This window comes from Mus caroli, chromosome 5 (assembly GCF_900094665.2).
Source record: "Mus caroli chromosome 5, CAROLI_EIJ_v1.1, whole genome shotgun sequence".
Taxonomy (NCBI): domain Eukaryota; kingdom Metazoa; phylum Chordata; class Mammalia; order Rodentia; family Muridae; genus Mus; species Mus caroli.
In genome coordinates this window covers 1,802,553-1,816,970 of record NC_034574.1, presented here as the reverse complement: position 1 = coordinate 1,816,970, position 14,418 = coordinate 1,802,553, and the positions used below count along the sequence as shown (strand labels likewise).

Below are 14,418 nucleotides of genomic sequence, written 5' to 3'. Positions count from 1 at the left end.
TTTCTGCAGTCCATCTTCTTGAGTTCTTTATATATATTGGATATTAGTCCCCTATCTGATTTAGGATTGGTAAAGATCCTTTCCCAATCTGTTGGTGATCTTTTTGTCTTATTGACAGTGTCTTTTGCCTTGCAGAAGCTTTGCAACTTTATGAGGTCCCATTTGTCAATTCTCAATCTTATAGCACAAGCCATTGCTGTTCTATTCAGGAATTTTCCCCTGTGCCCATATCTTCAAGACTTTTCCCAACTTTCTCCTCTATAAGTTTCAGTGTCTCTGATTTTATGTGGTGTTTCTTGATCCACTTAGATTTGACTTTAGTACAGGAGATAAGAATGGATCAATTCGAATTCTTCTACACGATAACCACCAGTTGTGCCAGCACCATTTGTTGAAAATGCTGACTTTTTTCCACTGGATGGTTTTAGCTCATTTGTCAAAGATCAAGTGACCATAGGTGTGTGGGTTCATTTCTGGGTCTTCAATTCTATTCCATTGGTCTTCCTGTCTGTCGCTATACCAATACCATGCAATTTTTATCACAATTGCTCTGTAGTACAGCTTTAGGTCAGGCATGGTGATTCCACCAGAGATTCTTTTATCATTGAGAAGAGTTTTTGCTATCCTAGGTTTCTTGTTATTCCAGATGAATTTGCAGATTGCCCTTTCTAACTCAGTGAAGAATTGAGTTGAAATTTTGATGAGGATTGCATTGAATCTGTAGATTGCTTTCAGCAAGATAGCCATTTTCACTATATTGATCCTGCCAGTCCATTAGCATGAGGGATCTTTCCATCCTCTGTGCTTTCAAAATCTAGAGGCAGTGTCATAAGATGATGAAGCTGAAATCTGCATCCCCAGCAAATACATTGTTCTTCATTTGAGCTAATTGTCAGTAAGTCTTTGACCTGTAACCTGATTTTTTTTTCTTTAAGTGGGACCCGCCTTGTTTTTGATGATGCTCCCATTCCTACCCTTTTAATGCCTTCAACATACAAGGTGACATTGTTTAAGGGGTAGAGACACTGTCTTCTGTGTCACCATAAGATACCAATGTGACATTAACTTAAAGGTTTTTAGCTCTGTAGGTTCTTACTGTCTTGGGCAGTGTCACGTCTGTAAGGGAATAAACATGAAGAGAAGGTTCTGTCAGATGCTAACTGCTCTCTGTTTCTCCCCTTTTTATTGTACTCCAAGATTCACCAGTGTTGATATAAATGCACCCTGCCTGCTTTAAGGGTGGCAGCGGAGCCTGCCTCCTGCATCTGTCACACTGGGGCTGGTGACTTCCTTTCACTCCATTTGGTTTAAGCATGGAGAAGGCATTAAGTGAAAAATCTGGTCTATTTGTTAGGGCATTTATTGTATTGCTGAGTTGTATTTTCAGCTCTCAGGGAAGGGTTGATTGAGAACATATACTTTGAAGAGGTTTTGTTCAGGATTAGAGAGTTTTTTCCTTTCCTTTGGGTGAAATAACATGCCACAAAAATGGTGCCTTTGGGGAGCCATTATGAGCTCTGTTTACAGTGTGAGGACGTGCTGTTCCATTCTGGAGAGGACGGTTTCTATCTTCAGAAACTACCTCTGCTGGTGAGATTTGTGACTTCCAGAACTTTAGAAGTAACAACCATTGCTGTGGACTCTGTACCTCAAGCAGACGTGCCACTAAGTCACACTGTTTCTGCGGGACTCTTATGGTGAAAATCTTCCTGCTGGCTATGTCATTTGAGCTAAATATTTATAGCTGGTCTATCTGAAACAGAAACAATTTTTAAGGTTCAATGTGAATTGATTTTTTTTCATAAATGAAGATTTAGGTTTGAATTTTCAGTTCTATCCCTTTACTTTTTTTTTTTTACATTCCATATTTTGTCCTCCCTCCCCATCCACCCTCTGACTGATCCACATCCCATACCTCCTCCCAACCACTCTGTCTCCACCTGGATGTCCCCACCCCCTACCCCACCTGACCTCTAAATTTCCTGGGGCCTCCAGTCTCTTAAGGGTTAGGTGCATCATCTCTGAATGAACACAGACCCAGCAGTCTTCTACTGTATGTCTATTGGGGGCCTCATATCAGGGGTGTATGCTCTCTGGTTTTTGGTTTGAGAGATCTCAGAGGTCCAGATTAATTGAGTCTGCTGCAGGATTATCCTTCTCAGCCTCTTTCAGCCTTCCCCCAATTCAACAATAGGGGTCAGCAACTTCTGTCCATTCGTTGGGTGCAAATATCTGCATCAGACTCTTTCAGCTGCTTCTTGGATCTTTTTGAGCACAGTCTTATTAGGTCCCTTTCTGTGAGTTCTCCATAGCCTCAGTAATAGTGTTGTGCATGGTATGTACTCACTAATAAATGGATATTAGCTGAAAAAAAGTACAGAATACCCAAGATACAGTCCACAGACCTCAAAAAAGGTCAACAAGCTGAAGTGACCAAGTGAGGATGCCTCAGTCCCACTTGGGAGAGAGAAGAAAGCAATCACAGGTGGGGAGGAAGGGAGGGAGGGAGGGAGGGGCCTGGAAGGGAAAATGGATGTGGGGAGGGGAAGTAGGGGGGAGAAGGGAACCTGATCTGGAAAAGGACTGAAGCCCTGAGGGCCAACAGAAAGAATGGAAGCAGGCAACCCAGGAAACTAGGAGGTGGGGGGCGGGGGTACAATTCCCCCTCCAGAATGGACCAGGAACCTGGGAGGTGAGAGACTCTCAGGAATCAAAGGGAGGGGCCTTAGATGAAATGCCTGACAGTAGGAAGAGGAAACTTATAGAGCCCACCTCTAGCAGGAAGACAGGACATCAAGTGAGGGATGAGGTTGCCACCCCACAGTCATGTCTCTGACCATAATTGTTCTTGTCAGAAAGAATTACAGGGATGGGAATGGAGAGGAGCCTGAGGTATTAAACCCAGTGGCCACTACGCATGTTGGCATCTTCCACATCCGCACGCATGCTGTCAATTGAAAGGATCCGTGCACTGTAGCACTGCTCTGTGGAGAGTGTTTAGTGTGTACCTTGGGGGGATATACCACTTCTCATTACTCCAGGTAGTTGTGCAATGTATGAAACAAAGCATAGTGACTGTAATTGTGCTTCAGACAAAGGCTCATAGCTTATGGACTTCTAGCCCAAAACTGTATGAAATGCACGTATAGAAGAATCCAGAACTTTCTGTTCTGTTTCGTGTAGTCTCAAGCTTTTGTGTGAAAATAGGCTCTTCACTGAATGCTGTAGTTTGTGTATTATATCAATTACAACTCTACTCACTATATCCAGCTTTCATGGGCAGAAGCATTCAAAGATCCCAGTGAGAGTTCATATTTTGCATGTATTCATTATATTAATAATTATAAATTAAGACCATATATTTGACTATCACACATAATTACAAGTAACATCATATATTCCAATATACTACACATATTTACAAGTCAACTCTAGAGAACAAAACGGAACTCTCCTTAGTGATTCTATAAGCAGATCTATCTTAAGTTTTAGAGGAAAGACCCTTTTGGAACCACAGTAAGGTAAAAACAAAAATGCTCATTAATGTTTTATTAGGTGACAAAACAAACAAACAAACAAAAACAGGGACTGATTTCAATCCCAATTAGAAAAATAAAGAAAGAATAAGAAATAAAATAATATTCCGTCAGCTCCCTCAGATGCCCCTCAACAGAGGAATGGATACAGGAAAATGTGGTACATTTACACAATGGAGTACTACTCAGCTATTAAAAAGAATGAATTTATGAAATCCTTCAGCAAATGAATGGAACTAGTAAATATCATCCTGAGTGAGGTAACTCAGTCACAAAAGAACACACATGGTATACACTTGCTGATAAGTGTTGCTTGCATCTGAAAACCCATAAAGTTGATCTCTTTCTAGAGAAAAACCTGGCATGAAATTTTTTTCTTGCAGTTTCTCTTTTCTAGAAGCAGGTTTGTTTGTTTTGTTTTTGTTTTGTTTTGTTTTGTTTTGTTTTGTTGTTTTGTTCAGCCCATGGATGAACCTGAGCTCTGAGTCCCTTCATTCTATGTCAAGAAGGGGAATCTCTAGTAGGACAAAGAGTGAAGGAAGGAAGAAGACCAGAGTAACAAAGTTGCCTTTCCAGAGTCGTTGTCTAAAGTGGAGAACACCTCTGCAGGCCTAAGACAGATAGGACATAGGGCCTGAGAGTCCCCACACAATGTGAAGGGACTCAGAGCACGGGAGTGTACAAAACTAAATAAACCAAACCAAACAAACCTGCTTCTAGAAAAAAGAAACTGCGAGAAAAAATTTTTCATGCCAGCTTTTTCTCTAGAAAGAGATCAAAATATCTCCCCTAAGAACTGCAGGTTTTGCCTAAATTTATACAAGACAGAGAGAAAGAATTCTGAAAGGGTCAAAACTAGGGCAGGTTTTCTAGAATTGGTGGGCATGAAATTAAGGAAACAATGAAGGCTAAGACCTCATCAAGCTCATGTAAAAAATAAATAAAGCAACCATGAGAGTTTTTTTTAAGGCAGCAAGGAATGTCTGAAATATGAGAAGGAAAGTGACAATAAACTAGCAAGCACTGATAAAGTAGCAGTATAGGGAGACTAGCAGCAGCAGTCATAGCATCGCATGTGCATCTTTTGAAGGATGTAGGAAATACAAGCAAATATTAGACAATTACATAGAAGATGAGACTGGTGTCATTAGATTTAGTGCACTCTGATGTTTTCCAATTATTTTGTAGGCAAATAGAGATTACCCTAACCCTTACTTTGTGGTCAAATTTAAGTGCTTCGGAGCTAAGGAGTAGTGGAGTTTCTTCTTTGATAGAAAAGGCCAGCCTTTTCCAGGAGCTTTCCCATTTGCTTGCTGTAGTTTGGGTGGTGCGGTGGCTTTTGGTCACATGTTTGGGAATAGTCTAAAGGGCAATGGAGATTATTGCCAGGCATACAGCGTGACTCCTCTGTTGAAAGGGGCCCTATAGAAACCCCTTACTATCCCACCAAGAAGCACTATGGTCTAACTAAGGCACCTGAGATACAATTAAAATAGGAACAATCTTTATAAGAGTTCTGACCTAAGTGGGTGAGCTTGGTGGAACTCGATTTCTGTTGCCTCATTACTGGATCAATGAATCAAGGACACCACAAGAAAACCCACAGAATCAACTAATGTGGGCTCCTAGGGGCTCACAGAGACTGAACCACCAACCAGGGAGCCTGCATGGGTCTGATTGAGGCCCTCTGAATATATGCAGTGGTTCTGCAGCTTGGGTGTCCTTGTGGGACTCCTAACAGTGGGCGGGGACCTGAGGAGGAGTAGACCTGGGGGAGAGGGGAAGCAGGGCCCTGAGGGTGGAGGTAGAGAGCTGGGAGGAGAGAGGGAGGGGAAACTGCAGTCAGGATGTTATATATGAGAAAATAAATAAATAAATAAATAAATAAATAAATAAATAAATAAATCACTCCTGTTCCTCCAACTTAACAGGCGCTGAGAATTTGTTACGTTAAGGTTTCTTCATATTACTTGTGCATACTGTATTCAGACTCCTTTCTAAAGTGCCCCTCCCCCTTGAGATTTCTTTCTCATGATAAGTCATGGCTTGCACAGGGCCTCCCTGTGTAGGGTCAATTGTACAGTCAATGTGGCTCTGTCCTTAACTAAAGATGGAGTGGAGTTCTGGGTATTAAGGTGGAGTGGAACTTAGCATTTCATTTTGAGAAGTACTGCCCTAAAGTGCAACTGCACACTTGGATACGAAGAAAGAAAAAAAAAAAAAAAAACGGTATGGGAGGCAGCAAAAGTGCCTTTTCCTGCCTTTGAAATGAACAGAGGCAGGGTCAACTTCATCATCCATTGTGAATAAGGTCAGTGGAGCTCCTATGGCTTGTCGATACGCAATGTTGGAATCCCAGCTTAGCAAGTGAGTTTCCTGTCCACCAGCCAAGGACAATGCTTAAGTTTTCGCCATCCCTCAGAACTGGAGTCCTGGAATCCAAACAGCGGTCTAGACCTGCAGTTGCTCCGCAGTGATCATTTCAGACATGGGCAGAAGGGTCTGCATTCTCTGTTTGCCTCTTGTTCTTAGTTCATGTCTCCCATGTTTAAAACAGTGCACACTAAAATTATATAGTCATTGATTTTGTTGGCTAAGGTCCAAGTCTTATGGTTTAATGTCCTTCTATAAATTTTATTTTGTGCTGTTAAAAAACCCTCTATTTTGAAAAATCACAAATCTCTAGTTCAAAGTTTTATGTTAAATCCACATTATATAGAAGCACACAGTTTAATATTGCAAACCAAAAATTGTAAGTTCATGTAATGTTTGCACTTTCGTGCACAGCTAGAACTGGGAAGGCTGAAGAAAGACTTGGAGTGAGCTATTAAGTATTTTTTAGCAAAATACATTTGATTTTACAGAAACATGAGTTTTAGGTTTTTTAATATAGGAATGTTCAGGGGTTGTATGAAAAAATTGTTTTAAATATTTTTATTTTGTTTTGTTTTAAAATAGCATTTCCAAGCTTGACAAACAAGTCTGGAACTCACAGAGATCTACCTACTTTTGCCTCCCTAGTACTGGAATTATAGGCATGTACTACCACACCCAGCTTGTTTTTAAAATGTAGCTCAGGCTAGCCTAATGCTCCTACCTTTGTCTTTAATGTAGCCTACCCCCATGGGTACGTGCCACCAGAACACAGAAAGAATTCTTAATCATAAAAAAATTGTAAGTTCTATGAAATATTTTTCATACCAAATAAAGTTGTTTGCCAAATATTTTGTGGCAGGTGTGCTGTTTGTTATTCTGTTTACAACCCCCTTTGTGAAGAGAGGAGATTCTGGTAATCAATTAAGCACACATTTAATACTTTCTATGCCAGATAATCTGCATAAATTAATATCTGTATAGTTTTAAATTTGTATAACCAGTAAAAATGTAATGTATATTGATGTTACTTCAAAAATAGATGTGTGATTCTAATCCTATGGGAGAAATTGGGTTTTTTAATTTAGTTTTCATCATCTTTTGAAAGTTTGCTGCAATATCTTAAGCACCCAGGGAAATAACGATACTCTTTTTAAAAGGGAAAAAAGGAATTAAGAGTGGCCTCTAGTACACAGATGAGCACTTAAACATTTTATATAAAACTAAAACAAAAGTTAGAAGACATTGAATTTTCAAATTCAATTTGAAAGAAGGTAGGAAAATTTAAAAAGCTCAAGAAGATAAGATGGCAATGCACAATTGTCCTGGTAGCAAATGTTTCAATACTTAAAAAAAAATGTGAATGGACTAAACTTTCTTATTAAGACGCAAGGATTGCCTGAGTGCATAAAAATTAAACCCATCTATGTAGTATATATGAAAGAGAAGGCAGGTCACAAAAGGTGTCAGAAATACTAAAACAAAGGCACATGCAGTCATTAAATTAATGAGAGGAAAATGTGAACTTTGGCTTAGAATGTCTTATTAAATGTAGAAAAGATCTTATGAGGATGAAAGTCCTACTTTATGTGGAAGGTATAACATTTCTAGAATGTTATGCATCTAAGTACCAGCCTTACACAGCATAAAATATCCATGGGTTTATATAGAAGATATAACAAATATGCCATCATCATCATCATAATAGGGGATGGATAACCACAGTCATTATAGCACTCTGTTAAGGTAAACTGATAGTTTCATATAAAGCTGCTTCCCCAAAGTATGACAACTTAGGTGGACCCAGAGAGTGGTTCTAGCAATGACCCAAACCATGGTACTAGAAAATCATGGGGAAAAATTGGTACAAAGTTGGTTCTTTTCTTGAAATGCACATAAGAAATACAAACAAAACTAGTAAAATATCCAAACAAGAATTTTATTTATGAATTAAACTTTGCACATAAACTTGATATCACAACTAAAAATGTATTTCATAGACATTATTAAAAGTATAGTTTTCTTGGGTGGGAAGAATGAGATTGTCTCCTATTGGTGAACTCGTTACATTTAGGTACACCTCATTTTATCTAAATGCAGTAACCTGCGGCAAAAACAAAGGTGCAACTGTAAATGTGGACAGTTCTTCAAAACAGTAAGCCGTGTTTCGAGTGCTGCACATAGCTCTCCTAAGTGGAGGGACTACGGATACACGAGGTTCATCCATTTGATTTCTTAGATGAGAAAATTAAGGTCAGAAAAAGAAAATGTGTTAAGCCAGACATGGAAACTCATGTCTCATGTAACCTCAGCACTTCAGGAAGCTGAGGCAGGAGGATGATCATGAGTTCAAAACCTACCTTGACTATCTAGTAAAAAACTAAACCTGCCTTGACTGAAAATGAGATCTTATATCAAAAAACCAAAGAGAGAAAGAAGCGGTACTCATTGCTCTGTATTACAAATGTTCACACGTTTATGGTCATGAATTTAGTGCTGGATACCGGCATACCAAATATTCTAATTACCAGTTTCTTTATGTACCTAAAGTATAGTAACGTAGAGTTTAGGGTGATTGGCAGCATTCTTACTTTTTAAAATAAATGATATTTATTTAATTTGTACAAAATTGTGTCAGGTCCCAAACTCAAATCTGATTGCAGTCTGACTCAAATGCTCTATTTTATCAAAATGATATAAAATTGATAGGGATGGGATGTTCACTATGTAATTTATAAACAGCACCTTCAGTGTAATTGTGCCTTTACTGTGAAGTCTGTCTATTTCAAACTTGAGTTTTAGAACTGTTAATGGCAAATCTGTAAGCATGAGAGGTCTTGAGACAGGAAGGTATAGTATTGGTGACCTAGACCCCTCTGCAAGGAAGAGAAGAAGGGCTTTGAAAACAACTCCTTTTCCTGTGGACAGATGTCTCTTAGCCAAAGACACTTAAAGCCAGTCCTGGGATCTGTCTGTAAATGAAAGAGACAAATGAAGCAAACATCCATTGCAGCAATGGATCCATCCATTCATGACACCTGTGATGGGAAGATGTAAAGAGGTCTCCTGGACCCGTCTCTGCTCCACTTTTGTGTCTGCCTGAGTGTATCGGCTCCTTTCCCCTTCCACAGCCCCCTCCTAGAAGCCTTCCCTTCCCACTACAAAAATGCAAGAGTGTGGAGTTGGAGGCTGAGGCTAATGGTGTGCTTAGCACCTTCAAGGCTTTTGAAAATACTGGCAGAGCAGCTTGGCCTCAAGCCCCAGCCCTGTCTGGCTGCCTCTGGGAGTTGGTGGAGTTAACACTGCTTGCAGAAACAGAGATGTGTGGGTAAATGCCTTTGGAGAACATAGATTGCCTCAATGAGCATTCCACTGCCATTCCCTACCTATTTTCTATACCACCAAATGGGGGTAATTCCCTGGTTGGACTGTTATAGACGGGGTGCCATTCATCAGTGTTGTGTTAATTTTCCATGTCTGATTGCTTTGACCAGCGGAATAGTTTCCATGAAAAGCAAAACTAGGAAGACCAGGCATGGCTGCCACCCAATGGAAAGCTTATACCACATCAAAGGGCTTGCTTCTATCCCTTTCTCCTATAATCTTGAGACACATACCCTCTATCTACTGTTGTTTTAAAGGTCATCTTGAATTGATTGAGCCCCGTATCATTTAAGCATATCTGTTTGTTAACCTGGATGCTGGTATCAGAATGGCTGGCATTTGGCAGGACAGTTGCTTCAGTATTTTTTTTTTATTATTATTTAAGGCAAGAAAATATAAATTCTTTGAGGAAAAGTAATTTTAGTAACCAGAGAATTTAATAACTTAATAACAGCTCTATTTTAATTCCCCTAGTTATTCGGTATTAATTTCCTATAAATGCATCCATATGTGTATGGCATACAAAGAGTCCATGAATGAATGCTGGCAACTATTTGATAAACTGTCATCTATAATTTTCTACTTCTGAACTTACTTTCATCCATTCTGAAATAATCAGTACTTTGCTTACAGTCAAAATATTTTAAGTCAACAATACTTAGCATATCTAGAGAAAAGGACATTTTAGGATAACACACACTGGAAGGGTACATGTGCCTTCAGTTTGTTTATTTCAGCAGGTAATTTAAGTTGTTTCCCTGGCCAGAAATAAACTGAAGTTCATAAGATGTGGCATGAGCCTTAAGTTGTACTTAGTGACTTTCTCCTTTGGTCTGATGTTTTCTCTGTTTTTGCTTGTTTTCAGGCTCAGCTATGTAAATCATGCTGAAGACTTGGCCTCCAAGCTTCTCCAGTGTTCCCCAAAGAACAGGCTATCAGCACAGGCCGCCTTGAGCCATGAGTATTTCAGCGATCTGCCTCCACGGCTATGGGAGCTGACTGATAGTGAGTAGGACTCCAGCATCCAATCGGAGCCCTTGGTCATCAATGTGTAGTATGCATGTAGATAGATGGGCTTATTGGGCTTATTCATGTGTGCATAAACATAAGGTTGTGTGTTTGTGTGTATGCATTCTGTGTGTGTGTGAGAGAGAGAGAGAGACGAGAGAGAGAGGGAAAGAGAGAGAGAGAGAGAGAGAGAGAGAGAGAGAGAGAGAGAGAGGATTCAATCGCTCAAGCCAGAAGGGGAATTGTGTGTGTATATATATTTATTGGAGTCCTGCCATTCAATTGCTAGCTTACCAGACACAGAAAGAAAATGGATTCATTTTTTGCTATCTCTCCTCTGCAGTCGGCAGCTGCGCGTCTTTGTATTTGATTATGTGTGTGTCCAAAAAAATGATCTGAGCAGTCATAAAGGAAAAGGAAAATATGATTTACATATTTAGTGCTTTCTGCATACAGTACTATTTTAACTGGCTGCAGTACACAGAGGAAAAATGATTCATTTCTGTTTGATTTTCAGAGACCATCTTGGTTGTAACAGTAACCTTCAAAAGCACTGCTAGGCAGTGAACTGAGGACCAGAACTGGCAATTGGCAAATACACTGAATTGACATGTAAGAGCTGAAGACATGGAATTCATTTTAACTACACATGCTCTTGGTATTTGTACAGACAGCTCTTCTCTAGATCTTTTTAAAACAAAACACATTCCTGGGTGGGTTTTTGTTTTGTTTTTACAAAAGTACTCATATTTACACAGGCTTTTTCAATTACATTTAAAGTATTTGGGGAAGGATTTATGGCTGGGAGGATCTCAGCTTTCTTCCCAAGTGTGAAGCAGAATTCTTGTGAAATTTTGAAAAACATTGTGGCAGCAGTAGGAATATTTTTATTCAGTGGTGGTATGTTCCAAAGACCCGTTAGAGATATTTCATATTTCCTGATTGTCTTAAAAATAGCATACTGCATAGATAGATTAATATTTATAATGCATTTATTAATTCTTATGCATACATCACTTATAGTAGACAGGATGTTACTTCCTTTGTCTCTGGGATTTATGACTAACCCTGCAGTATTGGATTCTCCATAGCAACAGTCACAGTCACTCTTTCTTTTGGATCTAAATCCTAAGTAACAACTCCCTTGAGTCTTCTTAACTTAACTTTTCTTTTTCTATCTCACACTTATGTGTACTTCTTGCCCCTCCCCGCCAAGGTAGCTATAGATGTATTGACCTGATGCTTCCCTTATGCATTCAAACCCTCATTAATAGCTTAAGCATTCCCAGCCTATATTTCCTTTATCGTCTATCTTACTTCCTTTCTAAAGATCGATCCTCGATTATAACAGTGATTCCAAACTTTAAAGGAAAATACAAGACTTAAACCTATAGGGGAGAGAAAAAAGAAAAAGAAGAAGAAGAAGAAGAACGGATCACGCCTCTCCCTATGCTGGAAAAGATGAACGGGAGACAGGGCCCACTGTGTTACAGCCCGCTGGACTCAAAAACAGGGCTTGTTTTCCCTATGCAGTGTAACTTCCACCTTGACCTCGTTGGTGACAGCTCAATGCTATCTGACTTGATGATGGAGTTTAAGCCAGGATTTTGAGGGTCTGCGAATTCCCGATTCTGTAGTAGTACTTGCCTGTTAATGTGGACTTATTACCCATTTGCCACTTAGTTTATCAGCCAGTGGTTAAATCCAGTGGCTGTAAGGGAGTAAATGCCTACACATTATCGCCAAGCAGCAGCCTGCCAGCCGAGACAGCCCCGTCCCTGTCATTAACAAGCACAATGTATGCAGAACACCAGAGGGGAATTAAAACCACAAAAAATACCTCAGGGTGGTATTTTTAATATGAGAATTTAATTTGTAATTTCACAGATTAAGAATTTTGGCTGCATTAATCCCTTTATCAGCTCACAGCAGGCTATTTGCAGAAGCATAACCATAAGACGATATTCATTGGCAGAAACACGTCTCTGCATAACGTTAAACATCATGAGCAGTGAAACCTTTTGAAGGGGGGAGAATAAAGATGAAAAATCATTATATTTTTAAAGCAAGATCCTACTAAATGCCTCCAGTAACAATTTTGAGTTACAGAAATGCTATTTCTGTGTCGAGAAGATAATCATTATGAAGGGTAAATCGATTCGCAGAAAGGACAATCCCAGCACTAAATACTATAGTCATTTCCATTTAGAACAACGTGGCTGCCCTTGTAAACATGTTTTCAAAACAAAGAATCCCCAGACTTATGTGACTTTGGGAATTAGTTCCTTAAAGTGAATGAAGGGCTTGTGTGACTCTTGTCTGAGTATTAGGCTGACAGTACTTGGAAATTCTTGAGATTCTTCATATTAAACTTCAGATTAGCGTAGATTTTTTTTTTTTTTTTGGTAAAGTTCACTGTCTGGTAAATGACAGAATTTGTGACACTTCAGAACCTTTCCATCTTCCAGTTCAAGGGTGTTTGGGGGAGGGTGCACCTGTCAAAGCATACTGCAGAACTAAGGTAGGGATGTTGTCTGCAGCCAACTTAGAACTGATGCTTCACCAGTTCCAAGATCCTGGCTGTCTTGGTCAACTCACATTGTCCTAAGGAAATAGCATGGCAGGGGGAGGCTAAAACAACAGCTATTTATTCTCACAGTTCCAGGGGTGCAGAGCTCAGGATGAAAGTGCTGACTGATTCTGTTCCTGGTAAGGGCTGTCCTCACGACTCCCAGAGCTGTCCTCACGACTCCCAGAGCTGTCCTCATGACTCCCAGAGGCCCCTTTGCTTGGTCTTACAGGACACAGAGAATATTTCTCATTCTTACAAGGCTACTAATCCCATCATAAGGACCACCCCCTTCCTGAGACCATCTACGTTTTATCACCTTCCTAGTCAGGCCCTCTAGGACCATATAGTCCATATGGACATGAGAATGAATGGGGCCAGTTGGACCTCTTAGGGAAGTGACCACCACGGAGCAGATAATACAGTTGATAGGGCTGATCTGGATTGACCAAGAACCGTGGTAGGAAGTATAGAAATAGAAGTATTCATAGATAGCCAATCCCTGATAGTGGTAGAGGCAAAGTCAGCATACTTTTCAAAATGGCCGCTGATGCACCGTAGATCTGTGAATGTTTATTGTAGTTATGTAATAAGAAAATTTAGAAGCAAAATATTAGTGTCGTCCAAGCAGGAAATAGAATGAGTGCATCAAGCAAAAGTAATTATAGGATTACGTAGGGCTCTCTCTGGCAGCCAGGCTGACCAGGGATGGTGACAGTGTCAATCTCCTGTCCCCAAATCCAAACAGCCTTGCTCTACTCCTTCATAAGGATTTAATTGCAGGGAAATAAATAGAGGGTTGAGTTAGAAGAAATTCATTAGTTTCGCCAAGCACACCACAGGGCATTCTCTGTGTATACTATCACGTTACATAAATAATTGAAGCTGAACTATCCCTGTCGAAGTAAATGAACAAAATACAGTTCACAGCGCAGAGGCCTTGATTTCATTACATTCATTTGCTAATTCACAAAACTCAAATCTCCTCAAAGAAGGCCAGCAAATTGGTCCGGTGTGGAGAGCAATGAGCTGGGAATCACACACCCTAGCTACAAGCTCAGCTCCACAGGTCCTGGCCAGGCAACTGTGGTTGTGTGCCTTGGTTCCTCTGTGCTCCCAACTCCTCGTTCAGAGAGCAAGCTGAAGAAGGCATGGAAGACCCACAGGACCTTTCTAGAGCTAGTGCTTATAGCCTTGACTGCATTGTCCTGTGTAATACTCTAACAGCATGATGCTATTATGTAGTGCCGTGCTATCTTTTTATGTATATGGCAAGCGCACCTATTTTTTTATTACTGAATTTATTTAATTTGACCAAGGGTTGCACTATATGTAGACTAGACTGATCCTTGCCTGCCTCTGCCTTCCTAATGCTGGAATTTAAAGCTTGCATCACCCTGCTGACCAGTTGAACAGCTCTGCCCTTTCCTTTCCAGGTTCCACCTTGAGTGTCTTCTGTGTAGGTGATGATAACCCCTATGATGCTATTTCAACCCCTCTGTCTCCAGGGCTTTCCCACTTTTAGCTAGATCTGTCAATGGAATTAGT

The 14,418-nt window shown here is 40.1% G+C and overlaps 1 protein-coding gene across 7 annotated transcripts in view; it reads left to right on the top strand.

The window, feature by feature from the left end:
* Window positions 1-14,418, top strand: part of Cdk14 (cyclin dependent kinase 14) — a 574,714-nt gene that overhangs the window by 471,444 nt on the left and 88,852 nt on the right. For all 7 annotated transcript variants that reach the window (XM_021162869.2, XM_029477257.1, XM_029477253.1 and 4 more), the window contains one exon: window positions 10,159-10,298. In XM_021162869.2, coding sequence (XP_021018528.1) covers window positions 10,159-10,298 — 140 coding nt within the window. The remainder of the gene's footprint in view (window positions 1-10,158; window positions 10,299-14,418) is intronic.